Source organism: Crotalus tigris, unplaced genomic scaffold (assembly GCF_016545835.1).
Source record: "Crotalus tigris isolate CLP2741 ecotype Arizona unplaced genomic scaffold, ASM1654583v1 scf7180000018413.2111637, whole genome shotgun sequence".
NCBI classification, from domain to species: Eukaryota; Metazoa; Chordata; class Lepidosauria; order Squamata; family Viperidae; genus Crotalus; species Crotalus tigris.
This window is the reverse complement of record NW_024096990.1, coordinates 471,008-485,336: the sequence shown is the minus strand read 5'-3', so window position 1 is coordinate 485,336 and position 14,329 is coordinate 471,008. Positions and strand designations below refer to the sequence as shown.

At 45.7% G+C, this 14,329-nt stretch overlaps 1 protein-coding gene across 1 annotated transcript; it reads left to right on the top strand.

The window, feature by feature from the left end:
- Positions 1-34: 34 nt before the first annotated feature.
- On the top strand, positions 35-13,256 carry LOC120311982 (guanylate-binding protein 1-like). The gene is made up of 11 exons (XM_039352129.1): positions 35-185; positions 1,582-1,776; positions 3,019-3,146; positions 3,925-4,034; positions 5,327-5,514; positions 5,932-6,174; positions 7,780-8,060; positions 9,475-9,687; positions 9,867-9,969; positions 11,044-11,237; positions 12,877-13,256. Exons 2-11 carry the CDS (start codon positions 1,605-1,607, stop codon positions 13,087-13,089), a joined length of 1,845 nt encoding a protein of 614 aa, XP_039208063.1. The 5' UTR covers positions 35-185; positions 1,582-1,604; the 3' UTR covers positions 13,090-13,256.
- Positions 13,257-14,329: the final 1,073 nt, after the last annotated feature.

Below are 14,329 nucleotides of genomic sequence, written 5' to 3'. Positions count from 1 at the left end.
AGCTCACTTGCTGAGAAGCCAGCCGCTTTCCGGGAAGCTGAAAGCCCGGCCCGCTTTGCTTTCGCTTTCGGTTGTTGCTGCTGCAGCTCAATAAAACCCCTGAGGCGAGGGCTGGACGGGAGAGAGATCGTTGCAGGCTGCAAAGAGAGTCGGCGGGCGATCCTGTGATTTCCTGTGCAAAGACGGTAAGGGGGGGGGACCCGGGGAGGGGACGACGCTTTCCCCCGGCTTCCCCTCCGGGATCCGGTGCATCGCCGTAGCGGCAGGAGCTTTCCAGACTTGGGGTCCTCCGGCGGGGCTGGGTGGGTCCCCCTTGCTGGCTCTGGCCGAGCAGTTGGGGGGGGGGGATCCGAGAAGCAGAGACGCCCTCCCCCCCCCGAAACCAGGTTAGGGGGAATGAAGGTCTGGCGGGAGGGTCCGTTGGGGGCCAGAAGGGCGAGAGATTGGAGGGGCTTCTGCTCAGAAATAACTTTTGGGGAAGCTGCTGGGTAGGTGGTCCCGTTTGGCCCCTGTCAGTCCGGGTCTGCCACCGGGGTCTGGCTTTGCTCTGGAGACCCGCTGCTCTTCAGCTGAGAGGCTTCTGGAGGTCTGGGGGGAAGATGGCTTGAGAAGGGATCTGTTGGGATTACAAAGCCCATACGCTCACTGGCCTGGGATGGGCTTGATGTCACTTGGAAGTCATGAACTTGGGAAGGGTCTTTGATGCTCCTCCTTTGGGAGCTCGTTGTGAAGAAAGTAATAATAATAATAATAATAATAATAATAATAATAATAATAATAATAATAATAATAATAATAATAATAAAGTTGGAAGGGACCTTGGAGGTCATCTAGTCCAACCCCCTGCTCAGGCAGGAAACCCTACACCATTTCGGACAAATGGCTGTCCAGTCTCTTCTTAAAAACTTCCAGTGTTGGAGCATTTACTGCCTTTGGAGGCAGGTTGTTCCACTGATTAATTGTTCTCACTGTCAGGAAGTTGCTCCTTAGTTCTAGGTTGCTTCTCTCCTTGATTAGTTTCCATCTGTTGCTTCTTGTCCTGCCTTCAGGTGCTTTGGAAAATAGCTTAATTCCCTCCTCTTTATGGCAGTCCCTGAAATACTGGAATACTGCTATCATGTCCCCCCTTGTCCTTCTCTTCGTTAAACTAGACTACCTAATTCCAGCAGCCTTTCCTTATATGTTTTAGCCTCCAGTCCCCTAATCATCTTTGTTGCTCTTCTCTGTACTCTTTCTAGAGCAGTGGTTCTCAACCTTTCTAATGCCGCGACCCCATAATACAGTTCCCCATGTTATGGTGACCCCCAACCACTTATACATCACCGGGTGCCAGGGGCGTGGCCAAAGAAAAGGGGGAAAAATGGTGGACAGCCTTGTTTGGCGACTCCCGTGAAATGGTCGTTCGACCCCAAATGGGGTCCCGACCCACAGGTTGAGAACCACTGTTCTAGAGCCTCAACATCTTTTTTACATCGTGGTGACCAAAACTGGATGCAATATTCCAGGTGTGGCCTTACCAAGGCCTTGTAGAGTGGTATTAATACCTCTACAAGTGCTGCAGCTGCCCCATCCTCTCTGCAGCTGAATCTCCCCCCAAAGCCAGGATGGAAGCTCCGGTGTGCCTGGTTGAAAACAGGCCAGATGGCCTCCGTGTCTCACCAGAGGCCCTTCGTTTGCTCTCGGATATCCGGAATCCGGTGGTGGTGGTGTCCATCGTGGGACTGTACCGGACAGGCAAGTCCTACCTGATGAACAGGCTGGCTGGCAAAACTCCAGGTGAGAAGGGCTGAGGTGAACCAAGACAATATGGACAAGGGCAAAACCTGGGTGGGAAAATGAACACTCCCCAAGTCCGGAGTTTTCTGCTCCGATGGAATCCAGGATTCTAACTTTCCCAAATGCCCACCATGAATGATCCTCAACAAGTGACATGGAACCTTTTGGACTGACGTGATCTTAACTTGCAGAATTTTATCATCACCTTTATGATTATTGGCCTCATGGGGCTGGTTTGCCTGGCTTAGCAGGAAGCCTGACCAAATGAGCTATTTTATTTTATTGTAAAACTGCATTGGCAGAATTTTGCAAGCCTGAAAGTGCAATTTTTCACCCATCTTTACCTTTGGAGAAAGTAGGGCGGGTCTCTTCTGAGGTCTTGCTCTTCTCACTATCCATCTACTGCAAGGGTCCCCAACCCCTGGTCCGTGGATCGGTGGCGGGAATGGCATGCCAGCAAACGGTCCATACAAAGAAAGCCCCATTCGCGGGATGCAGGCAGCACACCACACACCCGCACACACAGACACACACACACATACAGACACACCGTCCGCAAAAAAACCTTTCTCCACAGAACTGGTCCGTGGTGCCAGTTGGGGACCTCTGATCTACTGTAAATGTGCTGTTTCGTATGCGATCATTTTCTAGCCAGTGTCTCTGGTAGGCAACCTTGGCTCTTTTTGACTGGTGGACTTCAACTCCCAGAATTCCTGAGCCAGCATGGGGGAATTATGGCCCCTTCATGACTTGTGGACTTCAACTCCCAGAATTCCTGAGCCAGCATGGGGGAACTATGGCCCCCTCATGACTCGTGGACTTCAACTCCCAGAATCCCTGAGCCAGCATAGCTCAGCATGGAAACCTCTCCCTTTCCCCTCAGCATGGCTGGCTCAGGAATTCTGGGAGTTGAAGTCCACGAGTCATAAAAGAGCCAAGGTGGCCTACCCCTGGCCTAGACTCACGAGGCCTTTCCCACATACCATTACAGACAGTCCTCAACTTATGACCTCAGTTGAGCCCAAAATTTCTGTTGCTAAGTGAGACATCGATTAAGTGAGTTTTGCTAAGCGTTTCCATTTGGGAAAGTGCACCCTGGAATATCTTCCTGTTTAAAGCTGAAACGACAGGGGAACAACCATAAAAACGGGTGGTGGAAAAGCTATTTCCTATTACCTGCAGCTCACCCATTATAGGATAATCGATTTTGGATCTAAACATACAGCATATTTTTTTTTGTAGGTTTCTCTTTGGGTTCCACAGTTCAAGCAAAAACGAAAGGGATCTGGATGTGGTGCCTTCCCTATCCAGAACGGCCCCATCAAACCCTTGTCCTTCTGGATACTGAGGGACTAGGTGATATACAAAAGGTGATTTTTATATTTTTATATTTATTTGTATAAAGCACCACATCAGTGGGATTTTTGTTGTGCAGTATGTACAGCCAGCTATCCTTAAGTCGCAGCCATTCATTTAGTGACCATTTGAAGTGAGGGCCGCTGAAAAAAAGGAGTTATGGCCAGTATTTACATGTTCAGCTTTTGCAACATCTCCATAGTCACATGATCAAAACTGGGAACCGGCATGTATTAAGTTGTTGTTGTTAATTGCGAAGTCGTGTCCGACCCATCGCGACCCCATGGACAACGTTCCTCCAGGTCTTCCTGTCCTCTACCATCTTCTGGAGTCCATTTATGTTCACACCTACTGCTTCAGTGACTCCATCCAGCCATCTCATTCTCTGTCGTCCCTTTCTTCTATTGCCCTTAATCTTTCCCAGCATTAGGCCCTTGTCCAGTGAGTCCTTCCTTCTCATTAGGTGGCCAAAGTATTTGAGTTTCAACTTCAGGATCTGGCCTTCTAAAGAGCAGTCAGGGTTGATCTCTTCTAGGACTGACCGGTTTGAACGCCTTGCAGTCCAAGGGACTCGCAGGAGTCTTCTCCAGCGCCATAGTTCAAAGGCCTCAATTCTTTTGCGTTCAGCCTCTCTTATGGTCCAACTTTCACAGCCATACATTGCAACTGGGAAAACCATGGCCTGGACTATACGCACTTTTGTTGGCAGGGTGATGTATTAAGTACTAATAGACATAGATAAACTCAGCAGAAGTCAGAAACAGATCATAACCTGTTCTTATATTTTTTTAGTGCAATCCTCAAACTGATGACTGGATCTTCGCTTTGGCCGTGTTGCTGAGCAGCACCCTGGTCTACAACAGTGTGGGGACCATTGATCAGACTGCTCTGGAAAAGCTTCGGTATCCTTCTCAAGGATAGCTCTGTTGTGCTACCCCAGAGGTGGGGAAACTTCAATTCCCATGATTCCTGAGCCATGATGGCTCAGCATGGAAACCTCTCCCTTTCCCCTCAGCATGGCTGGTTCAGGAATTCTGGAAGTTGAAGTCCACAAGTCATAAAAGGGCCATAGTTCCCCACCCCTCTTTTATGCAGTCAGATATGGAGTGAGGTAGACTTCAGGAAAATCCTTGCCTACATCATTTCCAAACTCATCCGCTGTGTTTCCCCACCTGCTAAGCTTGATTAGAGTGAATGTTTTTTTCCAATTTTTATTATTTTATTTTCATTACAATCATAAGAAAAAAAATTCAGATACATAAGTTAAAATAGAACACAAATTCCGACATTGCTCACCCATTTCCCCCCAGACCGCATCCCCGTCATCTCTTCACTTCCCCCTTCCTTCTACCTCCTCCTCTCCTCCCCTCCCTCTCTCCTCCATCTTTCTACTTACTTATCCCTCTCCTCTTCTTCTCAATCAGATGCAGTCTGAGGGAAAATGCCTGAGCAATCCTCTATCACCAAAATCTCCCCTCCCCCCTCCCCCGACTTCCCAGAGCTCAATACAGGGTTACAAAAAAAAAGAAGAAGAAGAAGAAAAAAGAAAACTAAACATAGTCAATTTAAATTTACTACTTATACAATAAACGGAGTCCTAATAACCCTTAACTCTCTGCAAACTTGAATTCATAATTTAGTAAAAATCCATTATTCATAAAATAAATGAAACTTTGTTGTTCCATACTTCTTCTGAATATATTCTATCCATCTTCTCCATACAGAAACATATCTCTTTTGTGAATGGTCCTTTAAGTAAGCAGAAATTTTAGCCATTTCTGCTAAGTTAGAAACCTTGAACACCCATTCTTCCAAAGAAGGCAGAGAATCTTTTTTCCAATACTGACCCACCAATAGTCTTGCTGCTGTTATTAAATTCAGCATTAAAATAGTTTCTTTCCTTCTTTCCTTTCTTTCCCCACATGCTTAAGCTTGATTAGAGTGAATGTTGACTGGCTTACATTACGGGGTATTGTGCAGACACAGAAAATGCGTTGAGGCAATGAATAGGTGAAGTCTGTTATTAGAACCACGTTGCTCTTCAACAGGGATAATTTCACTTTATTCTGAGGCTATAATGTTGTTTCATTTATTTGACAATTGCCCTGGTAGCAAATCTTCTCTCTAGCCTTCAAGACCATCCTCTTTGTTCACTGCACATGTACATTGCTTGATTCCTAAGCTGGGCCAACAGTTTTGTGACGGAGCTGTCGGAACATATTAAGGCGAAGGCTTCCTCCGCTCCTGGAGACGCTTCTGAATTTGTTCGCTTCTTCCCAACTTTTATCTGGACGCTACGAGATTTCAAAATACAGCTGGAATGGGATGGACAACCTATCACGGAGGACGAATATCTGGAACACGCTCTGGAATTAAAAAAAGGTAACTGATGACAAATGCAGTGTGAAGATCTACATGATCATTTGGATAAGGAAGAGGAGCCATCGGCTCTAAATTTTCCTTCTTCAGGGAGACACAGAATAATCCTCAAGAGATGAAACCAGTGAAAAGAGTCACTAGTTTTCCTCTTTCATCTCCCTCTGTGATCTTACCAGGCTAGAAACCAGGAGACTGTGAGTTCTAGTCCCACCTTAGCCAATAAAAGTCAACTAGGTGACTTTCGGCCAATCACCAGGAGACGGTGAATTTTAATCCCACCTTAGCCATGAAAGTTAGTTGGGTAACTTTGGGCCCATCACCAGGAGACTGTGAGTTCTAGTATCACCTTCCCCAATGAAATGTCCACGATTAGCAGATGCAGTTCAGAGTCACCTTCAAGGTGGACATGTTGCTTTCCAGGTAACACTAAAGAGAATGAGATACTCAATCTGCCACACAAATGCATCCGATTATTCTTCCCCAAACGGAAGTGCTTCGTCTTGGAATGCCCTGCTAAGAGGAAGGAGTTACCTCACCTGGAACAGATGAAGGATAGTGAGCTGGAGTCTGAATTTGTGGAACCAGTGAACTCGTTCTGTCGTTACGTCTTTCAGACTTCTCAAGAAAAGACTCTTCCCGGCGGGCACGTGGTCACAGGCGACTGTAAGTGCCTCTGCTTTTGTTATTACTACTGGTTGTCCTCGACTTAGGACCATAATTGAGCCCAGAATTTCTGTTGCTAAGCAAGACGGTTGTTAAGTGAGGTTTACCTGATTTTACAACCTTTCTTGCCACAGGTAAGTGAATCATTGCAGTTGTTAAGTTAGTAACACGGTTGTGAAGTGAATCTGGCTTCCCCCGCTGATTTTGCTTGTCAGAAGGTCTCAAAAATTGATCACATGACGCCGGGACACTGAAACCGTCATAAGTACATGCCAGTTGCCAAGCGTGTGGATTTTTGATCATGTGACCACTGCTCACAATGGACGAGATTCAAAAAGTCTTAAGGCACTGTGCCACAAGTTACTTTTCAATCTGGATGGATGGCGACTGCCATATTTTCCTAGCCTGTTCTGTCTCAGCCTGCGTGAGTCCTAGTTATGCTCACAAGGAGAAACCCCTCTTCTAAGAAACAGGCAGGAACCGTAAGAAAAAAACAACTCCTTTTATTCTCATGGACCTGAGTCAATGTCCAAGGCAAACAAACACAGTCCACAGAAACTTGATCCTCAACACGAATGACTGCCTTCGGCAACCAGTACCTCCCACACCTTCCCTTTTATAATTCAGCGAAACCATGGCTTCCTAATGCCTTCTCCTTTGCCTTTGGAGCTGCCCCATTGCATCCCTCTGTCCTACTCGCTTCTCTTGCTTGTGCATTTGTGCATCCGGGATTTGTCCCAACTGTTCTTCATCACTGTCCAATTCAGGCTCCCAGCACAGCTGTGTCTCAGCCTGAGCGCGAGTGGAGGGGCCAGGCTCCTCCTCAGACTGTAAGTCTTGGAGCTCCTCAGAGCCTTCCTCTGACTCTGATGTCACTCCAGGCCCCTCCTCCTCCTCCTCTGATTCCTCACACTCAGCTGCCGGATCCACTGGCTGGCGAGGAATCACAAGACAGCCTGGGTAGTTTTCTGGAGGGTTCATTCAAGAGAATGAGGGATAAGGAGCTCAAAATTTTCCTAGCTGTCCCTGACTTACAATAATAATACAGGTAGTTCTCAATTTACAACCATTCATTTAGTGACTATTTGAAGTTGCAATGGCACTGGAAAAAAGTGACCCATGACCATGCCCTCAATTATGCTTGTAGGTCTAGACCAGTGATGGCGAACCTTTTAGACACCGAGTGCCCAAACTGCAACCCAAAACCCACATGCATCGTCGAGTGCCGGGTGGGTATGGCCCATTGGGTGGGTGTGGCCCATTGGATGGGCGTGGCTGCAGTTGTAACAGCAGACTGGGTGGGACTAAAAAGTTCAATCAATTCCAACTTTGCGAGATCTTTTTTTTTCCCCACGAGAAGTTGAAACTGATTGATGGATTGGATTTTTTTTTTTTTTTTTGCACACGGCAGCAGAGGCCTAAAGCGAAAAGGTTTGATAAAACCCAGCTGAAGGCCTAGGACTGGGGTGACGGCGCGCATGCCCACAGAGAGGGCTCTGAGTGCCACCTCTGGTACCCGTGCCACAGGTTCGCCACCACTGGTCTAGACTACTTGCACCCATATACGCAGTTGATGCTCCCACAATCTTATTTTTTTCTATGCAGTGTTGGCAAAGTTAGTCAAGGACTATGTAGATACTATCTGTAGAGGGGAAGTTCCCTGTCTGGAGAACACAGTCCTGGCTTTGGCTGAGATTGAAAACAGGGCAGCCCTGCAGGAAGCTGTTGTTCGCTATGCGGAACTGATGGAGCAAAACTTGCAGCTACCCACTGAGAATCTCCAGGTACTTCTGGATGTACACAAGAAATGTGAGGAACAAGCCCTTCAGATGTTCCTGGCTCGTGCTTTCAAGGATGATAGACGTCAGTTCCAGGTTGAACTCGTGGTAGGTAATCGTAAGAGACAAACAGTCATAGACAATGTTTATTTGCATCAGAAGCACCACAGTTAAAATAAGGCATACGATATGACATGAAATACAAGATACAAGACTAAAATATCTACAAGTTAAAATAGTTCTTGCCCAGAAACTAGCAACATTAATTGCATTTTGTCGTGCTGCCATGAGGTCCTCAGGTGTGCACTCATCAGGACACAAAGGACAGGTATACATATCTGTTGTCTTCTTGTCACCACAATCACAAAAGGAAGGCGCTACCGGATAGCCACATTTGTGCAGATTGTCCCTGGATCTTCTATCCATGCACAGTCTATTCAACACTTTCCGTACTTCACACTTTTGCCAGACTTGGATACCAGCTTCTCTTCTGATTCCATCAACTGATGGTTCTTGGTAGCTTTCTATAGGTCCTCTACTCATAGACAGTATTTAGAGCTTATGGATCCTTGGGATCTAGTATCTTGGCCTCCAGTATTTTCTATATAAGAGCGGATATGTAGACAATATTTAAGGCCCGTGGCTGCATATAGTTGGCCTCCGGTAGTTTTTCTATAAAAATACAGAATATAGTATTCTTGTTATAGTTTCACACAAGTTGTGTAAATGTTCTTCATCAATTGGAGGATGGCTGCAGCCAGGTGTTTTGTTTAGAAACATGCCTGATTGCCTAGAACAGGGGTAGGCAACCTTGGCTCTTTTATGACTCGTGGACTTCAACTCCCAGAATTCCTGAGCCAGCCATGCTGAGGGGAAAGGGAGAGGTTTCCAAGCTGAGCCATGCTGGCTGAGGAATTCTGGGAGTTGAAGTCCACCAGTCATAAAAGAGCCGAGGTTGCCTATCCCTGGGTTAGAAGGATAAAGAATGGATACTGGAAGGAACATCCAGGATGATTGACAGGATGGCAAGCAATATCATCAGCCTTTTTGGACACTTACGTTCCTGCTCTAAGAATTAATGAGCCTTTAGTTGAATGTTTCTCAAACTTGGTGGCTTTAAAATGTATGGACTTCAACTCCCAGAATTCCTCAGCCAGCAATGCTGGCTGGGGAATTCTGGGAGTTGAAGTCCATACATCTTGAAGCCACCAAAGTTGAAAAACACTGCTCTAGTTCAATTGAAGGAAGAGCATCTGCAATTTCAAATGGTGGTGAAGCTCTATTTCAGTGCTTCTCAACCTTGACAATTTTAAGGCATGTGGACTTCAACTCCCAGAATTCCACAGCCAGCATTGCTGGCTGTGGAATTCTGGGAGTTGAAGTCCACATGCCTTAAAATTGTCAAGGTTTAGAAACACTGCTCTATTTAATCCTGGGAGACCACCCAAATCTATGCAGTGTAAAAAGATGCATTTATTTGTCAAGTCTCACCTCTTGCTTTGTTACATTTTATCCCTACCAGAAAACTCTGGAAAGCAAAAAGAAAGAATACTGCAGCAAAAATGAGCTGAAATCTTCTGAAATCTGTTCAGCTTTATTGAACTCGCTATCTGAGAACTTGGAGAAGAACGTCGAGAACGGAAGCTACTCCCGAGCTGGTGGCCACCAGGAATTTCTAAATGACCTTGAAAATGTGGAGAAATTATTCTTGGAGACACCTAAGAAAGGAATCATGGTACAAAAATGAGGAGGGTTGCTAAATTAATACTCATTTTGTCTTTTTGTTGCCCACTTGATAGCTGTGCCACCCTCCAGGGAGATTGTTCCCTGCTTTACTTTGACAAGTACTTCCTTTTCATCGCTATGGCATCTCTGTGACACTCCAGATTGTTCTTTTTGTCCCCCTTCAACCAGGCAGGGAAGTTGTTGAGAGAATTCCTCCAGCGCCAGGAAGCCATCCGCAAAACCATCCTTAAAAGCGACCTGAGCCTTCAAAAGAAGGAGAAGGAAATAGAAGGTAAAAGCGTGAACACGTTGTGAAATGATGCTGGGCTGTTGGTTCTGCTTTGAAGGTGGGAAAAGCCTTGTTTATCTTTCAACCTATCACTAATTGTGAAAAATGCTTTCCTCTCTACCCCAAAGGTGCCTTTTCAGGAGGCAACTGGAGTTCCTTTGTTTTTCCTTGAAGAAGTTTCGCTTCTCATCCAAGAAGCTTCTTCAGCTCTGACTGGATGGTGGGGAGTGGATGGGTTTATATTTCTTGCGGACAGCTGGTTATTTGTCTTCTTTTAGAGCAGGGGTGTCAAACTCAATTTCATTGAGGGCCGCATCAGTATTGCGGTTGCCCTGGGGGGGGGGGTGGCCAGGGTGGGTGCGGCCTACTGGGTGGGCGTGGATGGAGTGGGGGTGGCCTACTGGGTGGGCATGGCCAGCTTTACATCGTTCACGGCAAGGGAGCCTGTGGGGCCTGGGCAGGAGTGGGACAGATCTGAGGGTCTCTGGCAGAAGGGGGTGGGACCGGGGCAAGCACCAAGGCATGGTGCATTGGAGGAGCCTTACTGCCTGCTGAAACCCCTCTGCTGGAGCCCATCAAACTGGATATGTGAAGTAGGCAAGGGCCATTTGCTGGCCACTTCCAGGCGATGGTGCATTTCTTCATTCCTCACAAAGGACGACACCTCCCCAGCATGCACCCAGGTGGCGGGGCTGACATGGCAGGGGCTGGTTCCTCGCTGTTTGTAGACGGCCTTGTGGAGCTAAGACTGAATGCGTTTCAGCATAGATGGCCACCACAAAATTGGGTCAAGGCCAAGGCAGCGGGGGCCGTTCCCTCACTGTTTCCAGGATGGCTTCGTGGGCCACATGAAACCACTTCGCGGGCCACATCCGGCCCCCGGGCCTTGTGTTTGACATGTCTGCTCTGAGTGGCCTCAAGGACTCTCTAAAAGAATGCAAATGTCCAGCTATCTGCAAGGAATATAAATCCTTTCACTCCATGCTTATTTATCACATTATTTGCATACTATCACGTCTAGCCACCTTGCCCGCCCCCTACAGATGTTTGTCCTTTCTCCTCCCCCCCTGGTTTTAGATGAAAAAATGAAGGCCAAAGCCAGAGAACTAGAGCAGAAGGTCCAGAAGCAGGAAATGGAAATGTCCAAAGAGAAGGAGGAGGACCAGAAACATAGTTATGAGATGAACCTTCAGAAATTAAAGGAGAAGATGGTGGAAGAAAGGAATCAGTTAAAGGCGGAGAACGAGAAGATGATGGAAAACAAACTCAAGGTAACACTATTATCTCAGCAACGGTTTGCTGTAGTTTGGCAGTCAGGTGTTAACAAATATGCAGACTGTCAAAACTGAAAAACAATAGATTTAGAATAAGTACAGGTAGTCCTCGACTTACAACAGTTCATTTAGTGACCGTTCAAAGTTACAACATCACTGAAAAAGGTGACTGATGACCATTTTTCACACACCTACAACTGTTTTAGCATCCCCAGAGTCATGTGATTTACCTTCGGATGCTTGACAGCTGACTCACATTTATGACGGTTGAAGTGTCCCATAGGTCACATGATCCCGTTTTGCGACCTTCTGACAAGTAAAATCAATGGGGAAGCCAGGTTCACTTAACAGTCGTGTTATTACCTTAATGACTGCAGTGATTCACTTATCCCCTGTGGCAAGTAAGGTCGTAAAACGGGGCAAAAACTCAATAAATGTCTCGCTTGGCAACAAATTTTGGGCTCAGTTATGGTCGTATGTCAAGGACTATCTGTGTTACAGTGAAGATATTGAAGTGGACAGTGTAAAAGCAGCAACAGTCAAGAAATAGGCCATGAGCCAGGCACTTATTACCATGCCTGGTGGATATGCCCTATCGCTAAGAAATATTGGTCTAAGATCCATAGATGGTTGGAAAAGATGATGAAACTACAAATAGAATTTAAACCAGAATTGTTTTTGTTAGGAATGTTAAGACCTAATTATGGTAAAGAGAATGATTACTTGATATTGCATGTTTTAACTGCTGCAAGGATAGTATTTGCCCAGTTTTGGAAAAATGAGAATTTACCATCTGACCAGATTATAATTGCTAAAATTTTAGAGTGTGCAGAAATGGATAGACTGACATTAGAAATGAAGGAAAAAGATGATTCAATCTATTTTGTAACTTGGGAAATTTTTTATTAATGGTTAGAGACATGTTAGAACTTGAAGGATTCAATATTTTAGAATAGATGACTGATTTTTAATCGAGTTCTAACTAACATTTTGATGATATGATTATTTTTCCTGATTTACTGATTCTCATTTGTTACTTTTGATTGTAAGGATTTTTTGAGATTTTATTAGTAGTGTTTACTTAATAGATCAACGTATTTGTTTACTAATTGTTTCTAATATGTTATAGTCCAAGCTCTGATAAAAATGGTTGAATATGATATTTACTCTTATTATGATCTGGATGGTAGCTTGTTTGTTGAAATATGTGATTGTACCTATCCTTGCTTTACCCTAATTCCTTATTCCCTTCTCTTTTTCCTTCCACCCCTTCCTTTACCATACCTGTATTGTTCCTATTTTTCCTTATCTATATAAACTTAATAAAATTTTGTTAAAAGAAAAGAAAAGAAAAGAAATAGGCCATGGATCAGCACTTGAAAGAGGAGCAGCAAAGGCCTTGGAAAAGAGGAGTCTGTATCTACAAGGATCAGAACTGTGTATTTATTTTCCTTTGATTTCTGATTTCCAACTGACCTCATGCAGGCTGGACAGGGACCTCCAAAGGGCTGGATGTGGCCCGGGGGGGGGAGGGGGCGGACATAAAATGGCCAAGTCTGTTCTTGAAGCTCATCTGCAATGCTAGTCGCATGTTTTGTTTTCAGTCTAATAACTTTGACATTTGCTCTGTCTGCAGGAACAACAGGCTTTCTTCAAAGAGGGTTTCGAGCAGGAAGTAAGCCAACTGAAAGAGGAGATCCAGAAGCTCAAAAAGGAAAATGAAGCTGTGGAAGAACCAAGTTGGATCAGCTTAGCTTTGGAAACTCTGGAAAAGGCACTCACTGACGCAATGCCCATAATTTGGGATAAAGCTGTTGCGGCAGTTTCCAAATTGATCAAGTCTTTCTAATCAGAACAGATATTCTTATTTCAAGAAGTTCTCCTAGGACCATGGTGGCAAACCTATGGCATGCATGTCACAGGTGACACGTAGAGCCCTCTCTGGGGGCATGCATGCCATCACCCCAGTCCTAGGCCTTCAGCTGGGTTTTATAAAACCTTTTTGCTTTAGAGCTCCGCCGCCATGTGCAAAGAAAAAAAAATTCAATCAATCAACTTCTCACGGAAAAAAAAATCTCGCAAAGTTGGAATTGATTGATTGAACTTTTTAGTCCCACCCAGTCTGCCATTACCACCACAACTATTCCCACACAATGGGCCATGCCCACACAATGGGCCACGCCCACACAATGGGCCACGCCCACCCAGCACCCGATGATACATAAGTGGGTGTTGGGTTGCAGTTTGGGCACTTGGTCTCTAAAAGGTTCGCCATCACTCTCCCAGGAAGTGCATCTACTTCCTAGATTCTCTCCCAGGAAGTACGTCTACTTCCTAGATTCTCTCCCAGGAAGTGCCTCTACTTCCTAGATTCTCTCCCAGGAAGTGCCTCTACTTCCTAGATTCTGTCCTAGAAAGTGCCTCTACTTCCTAGATTCTCTCCCAGGAAGTGCCTCTACTTCCTAGATTCTGTCCTAGAAAGTGCCTCTACTTTCTAGATTCTCTCCCAGGAAGTGCCTCTACTTCCTAGATTCTTTCCCAGGAAGTGCCTCTACTTCCTAGATTCTCTCCCAGGAAGTGCCTCTACTTCCTAGATTCTGTCCTAGAAAGTGCCTCTACTTCCTAGATTCTCTCCCAGGAAGTGCCTCTACTTCCTAGATTCTTTCCCAGGAAGTGCCTCTACTTCCTAGATTCTCTCCCAGGAAGTGCCTCTACTTCCTAGATTCTGTCCTAGAAAGTGCCTCTACTTCCTAGATTCTCTCCCAGGAAGTGCCTCTACTTCCTAGATTCTTTCCCAGGAAGTACGTCTACTTTCTATATTCTCTCCCAGGAAGTGCCTCTACTTCCTAGATTCTCTCCCAGGAAGTACCTCTGCTTCCTAGATTCTCTCCCAGGAAGTGCCTCTACTTCCTAGATTCTTTCCCAGGAAGTTCGTCTACTTTCTATATTCTCTCCCAGGAAGTGCCTCTACTTCCTAGATTCTCTCCCAGGAAGTACCTCTGCTTCCTAGATTCTCTCCCAGGAAGTGCCTCTACTTCCTAGATTCTCTCCCAGGAAATGCCTCTACTTCCTAGTTTCTCTCCCAGGAA